This window comes from Esox lucius, chromosome 25, assembly GCF_011004845.1.
Source record: "Esox lucius isolate fEsoLuc1 chromosome 25, fEsoLuc1.pri, whole genome shotgun sequence".
NCBI lineage: Eukaryota > Metazoa > Chordata > Actinopteri > Esociformes > Esocidae > Esox > Esox lucius.
In genome coordinates this window covers 14,638,057-14,652,857 of record NC_047593.1, presented here as the reverse complement: position 1 = coordinate 14,652,857, position 14,801 = coordinate 14,638,057, and the positions used below count along the sequence as shown (strand labels likewise).

At 44.8% G+C, this 14,801-nt stretch overlaps 1 protein-coding gene across 4 annotated transcripts; it reads right to left on the bottom strand.

Moving 5' to 3' along the window:
- Window positions 1-8,464: 8,464 nt before the first annotated feature.
- On the bottom strand, window positions 8,465-14,594 carry mmaa (metabolism of cobalamin associated A). Of its 4 annotated transcripts, none has more exons than XM_010888307.4 (7): window positions 14,327-14,594; window positions 13,166-13,588; window positions 12,848-12,970; window positions 12,135-12,305; window positions 11,644-11,729; window positions 10,577-10,726; window positions 8,465-9,048 (listed from the first exon to the last, which is right to left on the bottom strand). In XM_010888307.4, exons 2-7 carry the CDS (start codon window positions 13,566-13,568, stop codon window positions 8,749-8,751), a joined length of 1,233 nt encoding a protein of 410 aa, XP_010886609.2. In that variant the 5' UTR covers window positions 13,569-13,588; window positions 14,327-14,594; the 3' UTR covers window positions 8,465-8,748. The 4 variants fall into 4 exon arrangements, with proteins under 4 accessions (XP_010886609.2, XP_010886608.2, XP_010886610.2 ...); XM_010888306.3 differs by lacking the exon at window positions 14,327-14,594 and adding an exon at window positions 14,027-14,320; XM_010888308.3 differs by lacking the exon at window positions 14,327-14,594 and adding an exon at window positions 14,178-14,320.
- Between the last annotated feature and the right edge of the window lie 207 nt (window positions 14,595-14,801).

The following is a 14,801-nucleotide window of genomic DNA, read 5'->3' as shown; positions in this document are numbered from 1 at the left end:
GCAAATCGATGGCGCAAACTAAAATGCATTATGGCACTACTTTTGGTGTCCCCCTCAAGAATTGCTCGTGAGAAAATGTTATGTAAATGTCCCCTCTAAAGTAAATATCACATTTTCACCCCTGGTTGAGAATATAACAGAAAAAATCTTCATCAGTTCCAATAAAAATCTTGAATTTGAATTAGTCAAGATTTTGACATTACATTTGAATTGATGGAAATTCTATTTCCTTTTCTACCCTATATGAAATGTAATACGGTTTTTCAGCTTTTCACAGGCATGAACACCGCATTTCACAGGCATGAACACCGCATTTCACAGGCATGAACACCGCATTTCACAGGCATGAACACCGCATTTCACAGGCATGAACACCGCATTTCACAGGCATGAACACCGCATTTCACAGGCATGAACACCGCATTTCACAGGATGGTTAATCCTGTTAAGTAAACCAAACTCTTGTTCTCTGAAACACAGCCACAAACCTTATGTTGTCAACAAGAAAGGTTTGTTATATTAAAATAAAGGAAAGCACAGGTGAGTTCAGCTATTCCCAACTGCCAGGCAGGCCAAGGAAGAACTACAGTGGATCAGCAAAGAATGATCACCATAATTCATTTTAAAACTACTTGACAACAAATTAGGAACTCCAGGACGTAGGTGTGCGCAAAAACCCCAAAGAACGTCCTCCTTAGCAAAAATTATCATGGGCGTACAGGGCTAATTAGACCTTCCAGGTGTAGCCTCCATGAGGTGGAATCCCATAAGGAACCATGCTATCTTGAGGAAAGGGAGGAAAAACTGGCAGATATTCCCAACGTACCACCACATCATCTGTGGAACAATTCTCGACAGGTCCAGTCAATCCTCAGGTTTAAATCGGAGCATGCAAAAAGCAAGTAAGGACCTCAAAACAAACAGCTGACTGAAAATTGTTTCAGGCCTGGCAGAGGATCACCAGGGAAGATACCAACGTCTGGTGGAGCCAATGGATCATGAACTTCAGGATGTTATAGTATGCAAAAGATACGTGACTTGATACCAAATATAACTGCTTAATTTGGACGTTATATTTATCTTTTTAGGGGATAGGGAACATACATGGACTTGTGGTCTTCTGTTCTCCACAAGGATAGAAAAATGTACACGTTATATGAGAACATGAGTATGTGTGTTGGAGTGTGGGAATGTGTAATGCAGGAGTCTTCAACCTTCTCAGGTGTTTGGACAACAACAAAATAAAACATGTTTCAAGCGACGCTTGTTTTTTATGCTTTAATTTAGGCAAATTCTTACCTTCTCCCCAACAACTGTTCATCAGATTCTTAGTACATTACAGAACGCAAAATAAATTAAGAATGAAAACCAATTTTCATAGAAAAAAATATACAATAAAGGTATCATGTTTTTGAAGACAAAACTAGTGGACAGGGCAAAATGTTTTCTTACAAACACCTCATTGAGGCATATGGAGAATCATGTTATATTCTGAAGTATAATCAGATCATTGCAGCTGTGCCACAAGAAAGACAACAACAAAACAGGATTGAATTACCCGGTCAGCCACATATTAAAAACCTTGCATGGCTAAAAATGACCAGTGCAAACCATAAATATGTACCTTTTCCATTTCAGGACAAAAGGTTTGACTGCTACACCATGTGGAATTCAGGATACCAGGGAACAAATTCTTGATGTCCCACTTGCATGGCAAGGGGAGTATACAATTATATACAAAATACTTCTGTGCTTCAATCCATTTCTTCCAGTTGAAACTACGATCTAAAATTCTTGCAAAAAAACAAACAATGCTTGATATGCGGGGAACTGAACAGCCGGGACTGGACGGACTATCATAATTAAATAATATCAGTGGACCATCTGTTCTGGTACTGTCCAGTGGTGGCAGACTCCCGGAAACAAGTTCAGAATGGATTGTTTGGTCATACAGAATTTGGTTACGTCTTGAATTGGGTTTTGGGTTTAGGCATTAACGTGTTGGGCTGGGTGGGCATTGTGCAACCCAGTTATAGGTGAGGTGTTTGTGTGTGTGTGTGTGCGCGCGTGTGCGTATATATACACACGTGTATGTATGTGTGTGTGTCCCCTGGAGAATGTGTATGTGAAATGTTTGTGTCATCCGGGTGTGTAAGCATAAATGGAAGACATTTTTTTTTGCAATTAAAACACCCTGGCAGAGGAAAGAGATGGGTCGGTGGTTCTGGAACGAAGCAGAGTGACATAACCTTTTTCCTGACCAGGCTTCCAGGTGGGTTTTGTAGCAGCTGGATTGCATTAATTGAGTTCTGACAGCACAGTTGCTCGCTTTCTCCCTCTCTCTCTGAGTGAATAATTATTCACTCAAATCCATTACCAGGGGTCAATCGAGATCCCCCAGTTGGCTCCTGAAGTCTAATTACTGGGCACCACAGCCCTCTCTCTTCTCTGTGGTTTACTGTCTTCGGGCCCATAGGCTGGCGGGCGGTAGAGAAAACAGCACACCAAAAGGTTGGTTTCTATGAGTGAGAGGGTGAGTCAGTGCGTACGGATGACAGCTGTCCTCATGTCCTTTAACACAAAGAAAAACATACAGTGTCCTGTCCGTGCGACGCACTTCAACCAGTCAACCACCACAGATTCTTTCCAAGCTGAATGGAAGAACTGAGCTCTGAAACGCCTCCTCTAGATCTACCTACTGTAACCCTTAAGGTGGTGAGTGCACACACACATTGGTATTTATTTCATACCGGCCCCACCACGCTCTACCAACTGAGTTAAAAGCCTCCACGGCGTGCTGCGCCCCTGTTCCGACAATTGTGCAATGTACAGTAGCCTGCGCAACTGTATGTTCCTGAGAACACGCACATTGCTTGTTGCGTATTTGAAGACTAAATAACACCTGCATTGAAGGAATAGCTGTCATTGACGTTTCCTTCTAAAAACGGCAGGATTTGTTCATTTGAATTTCACGCTGCCTTTACTATTCAAAAGAACACCCAAATTGCAGCTTTCACGTCACAATTTTGTTCCCTAGCCAGGGTTGTCAGATTTTGAAAGTGTACCTTTTTTTTGATTCAACGACAAACAGGTCGAGTGTTGTGATCGTGCAAAATAAATAAGCATTTTTAATCACCTGTTTTAGCACCACCATCTGGCCAATCAGTGTAACTGGAAATGTCAGGTCTCGGTGGCGGCACATCGTTCATCCCCACAGCATGACGCTCCCGCCACCATGCTTCACCACAGGGACAGTATAACCCAGGTGATGAGCAGCCCCTTGTATTTGCCAGACATGGCCATTTCGCATTCAAGCCTAAACATTTTGGACGAAATAAAAAAGAATTCCTAGTGCTCTCAGAGCCCTTTAAGTGCCATCTGGCAAACACCAAGTGGCATGTCATATGCCTTTTATACAGAAGAGTCTTCCGTCCAGCCACTCTACCATAAAGGCCTAATTGATGGAGTGCTGCAAAGATGTTTTTTTTCCTCTGGCAGGTTCTTTCTTGACTGGTTACTTAATTTGGCTGAACGGCTGGCTCTAACAACAGTCCTGGTGGTTAAATAATGCTTTCATTTCACAATGATGGAACCTTTCCCAGATCTAAGCTTCTCTGAGGTCTACAGAGTGGTCCTAGTACATTATGGCTTGGTTGTTGCTCTGACATGTATTGTCAGGGACAATCAGCTGCGTGCCTTTTTAAATCATGTCTAATCAATTACATTTTCCTCAGGTGGACTCCAAGTAATTTCTCAGGACATTTTTAGGATATTCAATGGACCCAAAATGCATCTGAGCTCAATTTGGGGTGACATGGCAAAGGCTCTGAATGCTTGTTATCCATAATTTAGTTTTCTAAAAACAAGTTTTTGCTTTGTCATTAGTGGGTATTGTTCAGATATTGATGGATTTTTTAAAAGAAATGTATGGTAAATTAAATCTATAACTCTATAACAAAACATCTGGGAGAAAAATAAGGGGTCTGTACAGTTTCCGAAAGTCCATAATGTATATAATAACTAATCAGTCATTTATACAGTGGAAACACCTAAATTCATTCTAACCTACCAGTGCAATGTTAAGCAATAACAAACAAACACACACGCACACACACATACACACAAATATGACCGCATAGAGCTGAGACATAGACACCACGTGACATGTGATATAATAAAGACACTTCCACTTGCCAGCGGAGGGTTTACTATAACGTGGTCTAATAATGAGGGGTTTGCTTAGAGGGAGAGTGGCCACACGCGCACACACCCCCTATCCTCTGCTCTCAAGTCCACCAGCCCCATTAGTGTGCGAGCGCGTCTCCAAGGATCGTTTTGCAGCAGTCTTGAAACTGAGCTGCGAGCCTGAAGGAAATGCTTCACACAAACTCACTCGTCATGGAGAGAGAGACACAGAGAGACCGTCGAGCAGCCAGCAGAGTCAGAGAGACCGGACAGAGTGAGTGTGTGCGCGTGTAGGAAGGAGAGACTTTGGGGAATAAACACAGCAGAGGGGAGAGTCTTTGAGGATCAGCAGACCGTAACGGGTGGCTATGCTGCACGCGCACGCGCCCCAGCCCATCATCTGCGTGGTGGGAGGGCCCGGGTGACATTTCACTCAGTGTCAGTCGTCCCGCTCGGAGCCAAAAACAAGCGCGAATACACCCCCATCGGGACCCACAACAAACCTTCACCTACTTTATTCAACACCACAGTCAGCAGCCACCAAATCCACAGATAGTGAAAATTCCGTTTCGTCAAGTATCTCCAACGGTACACATTTATTATTGCACCAGACCAGCACACCTGATACAACTTGTCAACTATAATTAGCAGGTCCTCAATTGGCATTGTCGCAATCAAAAACCATGTTACTAAAATGTTAAAAAGAAAACTGTTTCTGAACCAACAATGACTAACTTAACAATATTATTCAACCAACATAAGAGAATTTTCGTTCAAGGTAGATGCCAAATAAAAATAACCCGTCTACGTTGCAACAAAGCTAGTTCACATAGAAAATCCCAAACCAACTAAAATTTCAATACTATTGGTGCCCAAACCAAGCAGTTGAACTCCGATATAACAAAAGATAAATCCCCCAAAATGCAAACATAAGTAGCCCAAGTAAAAACAAATGCAGCAAAAAAATTTGAAAGCTCTTAACTGATTGTTGAAGCTGGAAATCCGGCTTTAGATTCCGTGGTCGTGTAGCTAATTGTCCATGGAGTTCCAAACCAATAAAATAGTAATCCTTGGTGGGGAAGTTTATAAACCACAATGATGCGTCTAAAACATGATGAAAATGTCAAACTTGAGGCAGGAAACATTTGTTATCCTTTGCTTTTCTTAGCCAGATAGACACCAAACATTTTTCCCGAACAACTACCTCAAATGTCAAATAACTATTTTCGTTAAAGGATCAGTCTATCAAACGTGCGAATGGCGGCCATCTTACCTGGGCAGAAACCTAAATTCTACGGCGTGAAAAATGACAAGATGTGTCAAAATTAAACCTGGCAACGGTTTACAACTGTGAACCAGACATGTTAACATATTACTGTCTCACTTGCGGCAGTAACAGTGTTGACACTTTTTAGGGTTAGCCCTTTGACTTAATTTACAGAAAGCGTTTTCATGTTTGGGATTATAAAGACAAGAATGTCATAACACAAAATTAAACGATTTATTTCAACAATAGACATTATCCTTGGAACTCAAAAAGTTTACTAAAACTCATATGGAATCGAAGTCAGACAATTATCCGGAACTGATCGTAAGTTCGCCTCGTTACCCGCTACACCTTCACAGAAGTGGAATCACTTGCATTTGTTTTAGTTCAATTATTAAATAAGGTGACCAGTAGAGGCCGGTGTTTGAAAGTCCATGGCATCGCCTGCATTTAACAACACGCTCAAAGGAAACGAAGCTTCGGATGTCTTTCATCACATGACTATCATACGTCAGTGACAAATCTCTGCAAGAAAAACTCCTGAGTTAAAAATTATCTAGTTCAAATACGGTGGTTCCAGTGCTTAATTTAAGATGGGGTATTAGAAACTCCAGTCAAACCAGATAGAATGTAAAACGATCCTGTTTTGTATTTGTCCGTTAGCCCTTAGGAATAAACGTGTGAATCCTTATTCTTGGCATAAAGCTTGCCCAGGGTCTTTCTGTGTGAAAAGATCTACAGTAATTCAGTGTATCCTGGTCCTGGTTGACCCCAAGGGGGGCATGTTTTTGCCCTAGCACTCACACACCTGGTTCAAATGTTGCCCTACAATTAACCATCAAGTCTTTAGTTTATCTAAGCGCACTACACAATCCCTGAAGCTCAACCCAATAGAGCATCTTTGGGATGAGATGGATTGGGCTGTCCGCAGCAGGAATGTGCCATGGTCCCATCATGCAGCAGCTGTGTGATGCCCACGGTCTGAATGGGTCGACGTGCCAGTGGAACTTTTACCACACCTTGTAGAATGAATGTCTCGAAGACGGCTGTTCAGGCATTCAACCCATGTCAGTAAGCACCTCTCGATACCCATGGTGTGGCCTATTAAGGAGCTGACTAGACCCCATGATCATTACAACGATGCTGCTTGTGCTGGGGACAAAATAAAAGGCCAGTCTAAAACGTGCAGGTTTGTCACACAACACAATGCCTCAGACATCTCATGTTTTGATGGAGCGTGCCATTGACATGCTGATTGAAGGAAAAACCACCATCGCTGTTGCCAAGGAATTGAATGTCAATTTTTCTACCATGACTCACTTCCAACAACATATTAGAGAATTTGGCAGTACGTTCAACCAGGCTCACAACCGCAGGCCGTGTTTAACCACGCCAGCCCAGGACCACCAGATCTGGCTGCTTCACCTGTGGGGTCATCTGAGTCCAGCCACCCAGACAGCTGAGGAAAATTGGGTTTGCACAACCAAAGAGTTTCTGCACGAACTGTTTTCACCAGGGCCTTGTTTGTCCATAGATTAGGGACTAATAAAAGCATTTCAACTGAATGATTTCCCAATGTGAACTGGGACTCAATATAATCTATGATATTGCTACATTCACACATTTGTATTTTTGTTCATAGTAGACTGGTGAACATAAAAAAATAGTCCTGGCGCTACATCTCTACTTCATACTACCATTCATCATAATAACAAAAATAGACATTCTTCGGTCTTCAGTAATGATTTGGAGATTAATCGAGTAGGAGAGAAGGCTTTGGATTTAAACCAAACTCGGCTTCAAAGAAAAGACACTCGTGTGACAGATAAAAATGTGGTGATGGACCGCCGTGCAGACAGAGACCTAAAATGGAGGTCTTGAGCAATGAAAAATCCCCCTCCAACCCCATCCAGTATCGTGTTTCGGTCCTGTGCTTACATTAAAGCGATGCTTCTCAATGGTAAACACATGTGGACCGGGTCTGTTTGGGCCAAAATGGATGAACACCGAACATGATACAGCGTCATTCGAGTTAATCCTTCCAATGAAAAACAGGGTGTTTACACTGGACTCAGTGTGTGTGTCTGTGTGTGTGTCTGTCTGTGCGTCTGTGTGTGTCAGCATGATCGAGGAGAAGGGTGTTACTCAAGCCTAATTAATCCATCTGTATTCAGGGGGCATTCTTCCTTCAGGCGCAGACAGGAGCAAACGACCACCGACCTGGGAGCGGAGAGAGAGAGAGAGAGAGAGAGAGAGACCCTGGAGGCAGGGTGCTCGCTCCCACGGAAAAGGCAGACCTAAATGATCAAGGAGACACGGAACAGTAAACGCAATAAACGTGGGGGACTGGGAGTCCAACCAGACATTCAGCGGAGGACTGTGGCCGCGGACGGCCGCATGTAGACACCAGTGGCACGCACAGTGTCCTTATTCACAAAGGCCGACTCCAATAGAGAACATGCCCTAGGCCGGCGTAACTGCCGCTTTACGATAGCACTGTTGTTTCTTTGATCATTCTCCGCGGTCCCGCAGTAAGCGGGTAGGTGGCCCGTTGTTCTGCAGGAAGATTGGCGCGGAAAGATGGTAGGATTACAGTGGTGTGTCCTCTGAGCTCCGGGGAAGAGGGATCTGGTGTCGTAGCAGCTTCTCTGTGACCCTGTCACCCAGCACATCCTGAGGGGAGGGGGGGCGAGGTAGAGGAGCGCGGAGGGGTAGAGGAGCGCGGAGGGGTAGAGGAGCGCGGAGGGGTAGAGGAGCGCGGAGGGGTGGGCGGCACCCAGGCCAAGAGTCATTTCAGTTTAAGCTCTGATGAGTTTGTGGAATTAGGGGGACATCTGGAGGCCAAGCGGGGGAATCACAGCAGTTGTATAGTTTCTCTATTAAATGTAAATGTTTATCACCAGGACAAAGGGAATAAAACATGAACTCTGTATTAAATGTTGCAATGTTTAGAAGCAGCTACTTCCCAACACAAATATTATTTCAGGAACAGAAAATGTCCGCAACGGAATCACTCGTTCAACAATTTATTCTACTCAAGTCATTACAAAAACCAATAAAACTGCATCAATTAAAAGTGTTCAAGTACAAACTGCAATGTCTACTTTTGTATGAGTGCGTCAGTGTTCAAGTCAGTGTTTAAGACATAGTTTGAGCTGTTGTTCAGAATGGACAAAAGACTGTGAAGTCCTTACGGGTCAGTGATCTTTGAGACAGTTACTATTGTAATCAATCCAATAACAACACACCAGGGTCTCATCCCCTTCTGATGCAGAACAGTACGAACACCTACAGCTTCAAGGTCTCAGTGACGAAGAGGAGGAGAAGGCCTTCAATAACAGGTCGGCGGCCAGTCCCGGTGAGATCGCTCCCCTGGTGACCTGGTCCTCCAGCTGGGGTAGAGCTCCCCTGACGGCGGGGTGCTCCTGGAAGTGCCGGATCACATTCTCCTGGATCAGGCTCCACATCCACACCCTGTGTTGTGTTCTCCTCCGGGCCTGGAGGTCCCCACTGGACAGCCCAGCCGAGCGGAACGCCTCCATCTTACTCCACAGCTCTGGGACGCCCTCGCCTGTTTGGGATGACACACGCACTACCTGGGGAGAGAAAGCCATCACACACATGGAAACAAAAGAAACACACACAGTCAGAGAGACAGACAGAAACAAACAGAGACACACACAGTCAGAGAGACAGACACAGACACAAACAGAAACACACAGTCAGAGACACACACAGAAACAAACAGAGACACACACAGTCAGAGACACACACAGTCAGAGAGACACAGTCAGAGAGACAGACACACGTGTTTTTATGGTTCTGGACCAGTGGAAGAGAGAAGTAAATAATGTACAATATGAGTACTTGATAATTGCTAGTGACTTGTATGGTGAGCTGTATGAGATGTTTCAGCCAATCGTGCCTGATGTGAGTAGCACATTAATGTAGGATCTGCTGTGTTGAGAAAGACCTCCCTCTCTTCAAATGTTTCTTTTGTCCTCACACACAGCCAGGGAAGTGTGTAGAGACATACTGACAGAGCCCAGTTATACCCCATCCCCGATGACAGGCCCCAGCTGTACCTATTAAAGGGTAACCATTTAGTGCAACATACTACCAAAATGTATTATGGACATATTTATTGGCTTGTTTCCAAGTGTGCTAATAAACGACAACATGCATGGGGAAAATGCTGTAGAAATGTATGACAAAGTCACTGAAAAAAATATCATTTTGCAAGGATGCCTTAAAATGCTTTCTCCCCTGAACCTAATATTGAACAGTGGCAAAGGAGGAATCCTGTGTAGAGCCATTAAAATCCCTGTGGCAGATGGACCGAGTCCTGTCCAGCAGGAAGTGATATCAGGTCTGATACTGCTGGAGAGAACAGGCCAGAAAGACAGAGACCGAAAGAGATGATTGAACACACAGAGATAGAAATACAGAAAAACAGAGAGGACCTATGCAGCCAGACAGACAGAGAGAGAAAAACAAATGATCAAAACAAAGACAAAGAGAGTGAGAGAGACAGACAGAGAGATAGAGAGGGCGAAACAGACAGCGACACAGACCAGGGAGCCTTTTATCTGAGTGGGTGGGCTGCTAATCAGGAAAATGCATGACACAGCAGCTCGCCATTCAGAGCGGCACTGTGGAGGAGGAGTCAGGGGAAGAGGGGTGGTTATGGGCCTTTGGCAGGGCGCCAGGTGGGCAGATGCTCTACTGGGGTGGTCGGAGACAAAGGGACAGCGCCACCATGTTAGGACCAGGGAGGGAAGAGAGGAGAGCTGGCAGTGCCCGGACAGAACACTGCGACAGACAAGCCCCCCCCCCCCCGAAAATGACATCACATCCTCCCTCAACGAGAGTCAGCTGACCTCGCTGTGGGGTAGGCTGGCCTGTCTACTCCCGTGGGGGTGCTACTCCTCGCACGACAGAGGGTTTTGACGGGGCTTAAACCCTGCCCTAAACGTCATGGGAACTGTGGTTTCCATAACCCGTGCATTTTCTGTCCTTTTTGTCTGCTTTTATTTCTCATCTATGCTTGTGGCCGTTTTTTTTCCTCCCCTGTTTATTAACACTCACTATGTGCTTCCCAGACAAACACCAACGCACGCCTACCTTGGGGTTCCAGGACTTGGATTTCTTGCGGAGCAGCTTCAGAGCGCTGGTGTACTCCGCCTGAATCCTCCGGGCTGGAACCAACAGGTCCCCGTCAGCTTTGGTCACCACCACCAGGTCCGCCACCTCAATGATGCCTCTCTTGATTCCCTGGTGTGAACAGCACGTCTGAGATTCTGCGTCTGTTGCGAGACTTATTCCCCTCAGAACCGGCACCCGATCGGATCATGGCAGGCTGTTACTATGGCCGTTCCAACCCTTTAAATGTGTTCCGTTTGAAATGGCTTTAATACTGTTTAATGCAGTGTTACTGTCATTTTAACATCTGAAAGAGATCAGTGAGGAGAAATCGGGTTTTCACAAAACTAGATGCTATGAACTAAACGTGAATTCCTTACAGCACCGCTGTGTGTTTGAACGCTCCTGCATATGTTGTGTCTCGAGTGTTTGCGACATGTTTACCAAAATGTTGTTCAAATACCAGTATCCTTGACTGGTTGATGTATTCACGTGCTAGACCACGCCCATGTGAATTCATATTGGTCAATTATTGCATTGACCTGATCGGTCCCTGAGGCAGAAATATTCTTTGGGAGAACAGGGGACCGCATTTCCTAACCTTTTTGTCCCCATTCTATCCAAGGTTAGTTATCAAGGATTTGACAAAATTGGATTGCAGCAATGTACATTTCGTATTATTCAATTGTGTATGCAGTGGAAGTAAACAGAGAGATGTGTTCTTGGCATCTCACCAGGGGACAGTGAGGGTGCAGCCCACAGATGTAGATAAAGTAACTGTAAGGCGCTCTGAATGACTAAAACATGTCAATTAACACTCGGTTGCCAGTTTATTAGGCACGTCTAGCTAGCACCGGGTCAGATCCCTCTGTCACCAGAACAGCTTGAACTCTTCTGGGCACGGATTCCACAATGTTCCGCAGGGATGTGGGCGGACTGAACGGCAGTACAGGGTTAATAAGGTTGTTCTGGAGGTGTCTAAAAACATAAACGGGGCTGCACCTTCACTGTCCCTTAAAGATGATCGATTGCATCGAGGTCTGTCTGACCTGTAGTTCATCGCCCCCTGCTGGCGGGATCAGCAGAACAAACATGTCGACCATGTCCGCAACCGCAAACTCTGACTGGCCCACACCTGATAAAAAACATAGCATAGCATCAGTTTTACACATTTTCTATACTATTTGGTTAATTATATGTGGCACGCGGTGGTAACACTCCTGACTCCATGCACATATGTGGCTCCCCACTGGAGACTAGGGTTCAATTCCCATCAACACCCTTCACATCTGTGTCTCCAAAAGATCTGTCTCCCTGATTCCTACTGTCAATGAAAGCCTTGGAAAAAAAAAAGACTGAAAGGAGAGGTAAACAATGAATGATGAACACTACTACATCTGAAAACCTGGAAAAACATCAGTGAAAACCCAACAGAAGTAATTAGGCTCATCCCATTTTGTTGTCTAAATTATACGTTTGCCGATCCCAGGTTGGCGCCATTTCGAAGCTCAAACAGTTTCTTGAATACATGGAGCCTTACCTACAGTTTCTACCAGGACTATGTCATAACCTGCCCCCTCACACAGTACTATGGCCTCATTGGTCGTCCTGGTGACCCCTCCCAGAGTGCCGGAGGTGGGGGAGGGCCTGACAAAGGCACTCATATCTCTGGAGAGCTCCGTCATACGCGTCTTGTCACCCATTAGAGAGCCTGGGGAGGGAGGGGAAGTATTTAAATCAAACACAAACAGGAAGTGATATGCGACATGGAAGACTTACCAAGGAAAACGTGAAAGTAAACCGGACATGTATAGACAATGTGCAAGGTACACGTTGTCATTAAGATCATGCAGGACAAAATTGCTGCAAGTTGTTTAATGCCACAACTTCAGCCTGCAATACTGGTTTGATTACACTGTATGTTTACCTATGGCAGCCTTTGTGTGCCAGTTGGAAAAAGAAACGGGGAAGTGTGAAATATAACCTTATTGATCGGTGTTCAAGAGCACTTTAGAAGTTTGTTATCGCAAATTACAAACAGCGAAGTCACCTGGCTTGCTAAACATTGACAATGGTGAGAATATCCACTTCAGGCATATTAAAAGATAGCAAATTGTCGATAAACCAAGTGTCATGTTTAGGTTGAAAAATGGTTTCCCTTGTAATTCAAACTTGGGAGTGTTGTGGAAGTGAAACTCCCATTGGGAACGAGGAGCTTTCCCATGATGCCACACGGGCGCCGCGCAGACGTACCTCCTGTGGTGCAAGACGAGGGGTCGACCGCCAGAACAGACACTTTGTGTCCTTGTCCTGTGAGCATCTTCCCAACCACCTCAATGAAGGTGGACTTTCCAGCCCCCGGAGGGCCAGACAGACCTGCAGACGGCATTCAGGACAGAGGACAACAGAAAACATGAACAGGCATTCCACACCTTTTTTCATTCTCTCATCCTTAATTCCATGGAAATGTACAGTGAGTCACCATCAGGGGTGTAAGAACAAGGTCAGTCAGTGTCAGGTCATGTGTATTACATGCTGAGCTCAGGGACAACAGCAGACGTGCACACTAACCCACTCTGAAGGCCAGGGGTTTCCCCCCATTCTCTTTCTCCTGCTTCTTTCTGTAGGCCAACACCTTCTGCAGCAGGACCTGTGCCAGTTCTTTCTTCCTGGGGTGCTGGGTCTCCACCAGGGTAATGGACTCAGCGAGAGAGGCCCGCTGGCCAGAGATGAGTCCTTCATACAGCTTGTTCAAAAGCCTCTGCTCTGGCGGACTTAGTCCCATGGCGCTGTCGAGGTTGGATTCCACACACATACCTCGAGCGTTCAGGGAGTTATGGATAGGCCTCCGACTGTGGGTCAGTGTGTCTAGTGGTGGTGAATGATGGAGGAGGTAACGGCCCCATGGGGTTGTAATGACATGTCGCAAGTGGGAGGGGCGTTGGAGGAAGGGGAGGAGTCCCGAGACTCCCATGTTGACCACTGGTCCCTCCTCTAGGGGTAAGATGTACTGGGTTAAGGCTGTAGAGTATAACAACAAAGTACCAAAACAAACAGCATGGGGGGGGGTATATATTTACTATGCCAGTAAGCCTAGGTCTCTAGATTCTGTGATTTAATTGGACAATAAGTACTGAGCTGAAGTGATCTTAAGCTAGTTTTGGCTACATACACTGAGATTCTATTTTAGATATAATCAGTGGTAGTAGAACAAATATAACTGCAGGTGCACACTTAATGAGCAAGGGTGTATAAACATAAATATAGGGGGAAATCAATGTTTTGTCTCTTAGTGTTAGTTACCCAATGTCATGGTTAGCAAATCCCGCAAACCTTGAACAAATCTCATCTGAGAGGACTGAGGTACTACTAGCTACTGTACTGAGCTAACACTATACAGTTACAGTACTTAAAAAACGTGTATGAACAAACCTCCCTATTCGTGGACAAAACCGCTTCTTTCGCCTTTCACGTTCAGCTCTATTCGTGCTCTTAACACTTTCATAACTGGATATTAAAATCCGAATAAAGAACGTAGGGCGAATTCGGTAATTTGGCACTGGGTAAGCAAAAACATGCTAACCTCCTAGTGTTGTGCTTTTGGAAGTCACGACGTGATGATGTTCACGCAATATGAGGTATCATGGGAAGCAAGACGTGATTGCGTTTTATACGTGATGAGACGTATCGTATCGGCCCTGAAGTTTCGCAGTGACCACGCTCTCCACTAACCTTTTCAGGTAGCCGTCAAGTTCAAATGTACAGAAACATCGTAGCTGACATAATGATGTCGTCGCAATCGAACAAGTCTGTCTAAAAAAGTCGATAGACTATTATGCCCTTCTATTTCGGACTATTACGCCCAGCCCTATTTGTAAAGCTTGTGTTCTCCATCTCCCACTAACATAATTTAAATGAGCAAAGCGTAGTTGTTTGTAATCTCTAGTCACACCTTGTCAAACCAATAGACTGTAAAAACCAAAAAGGGTCAAACCTCCCTTTTTGTCGCATTCACTTCCTACTTCCTGTGACGTCAATAACGCAACTTTCTCGAAAAATGTGTATGACCACTAGGAGGTATCAGATAGTCATGTTTCAATTTCAATCTGGTCTGCACAAAATGATCACCGGAAATTAGATGACTTCTAAGAAAATAAACTGTATTAAAAATATTCCCTGTATGGCTCAATAGATTCACAATCCATTC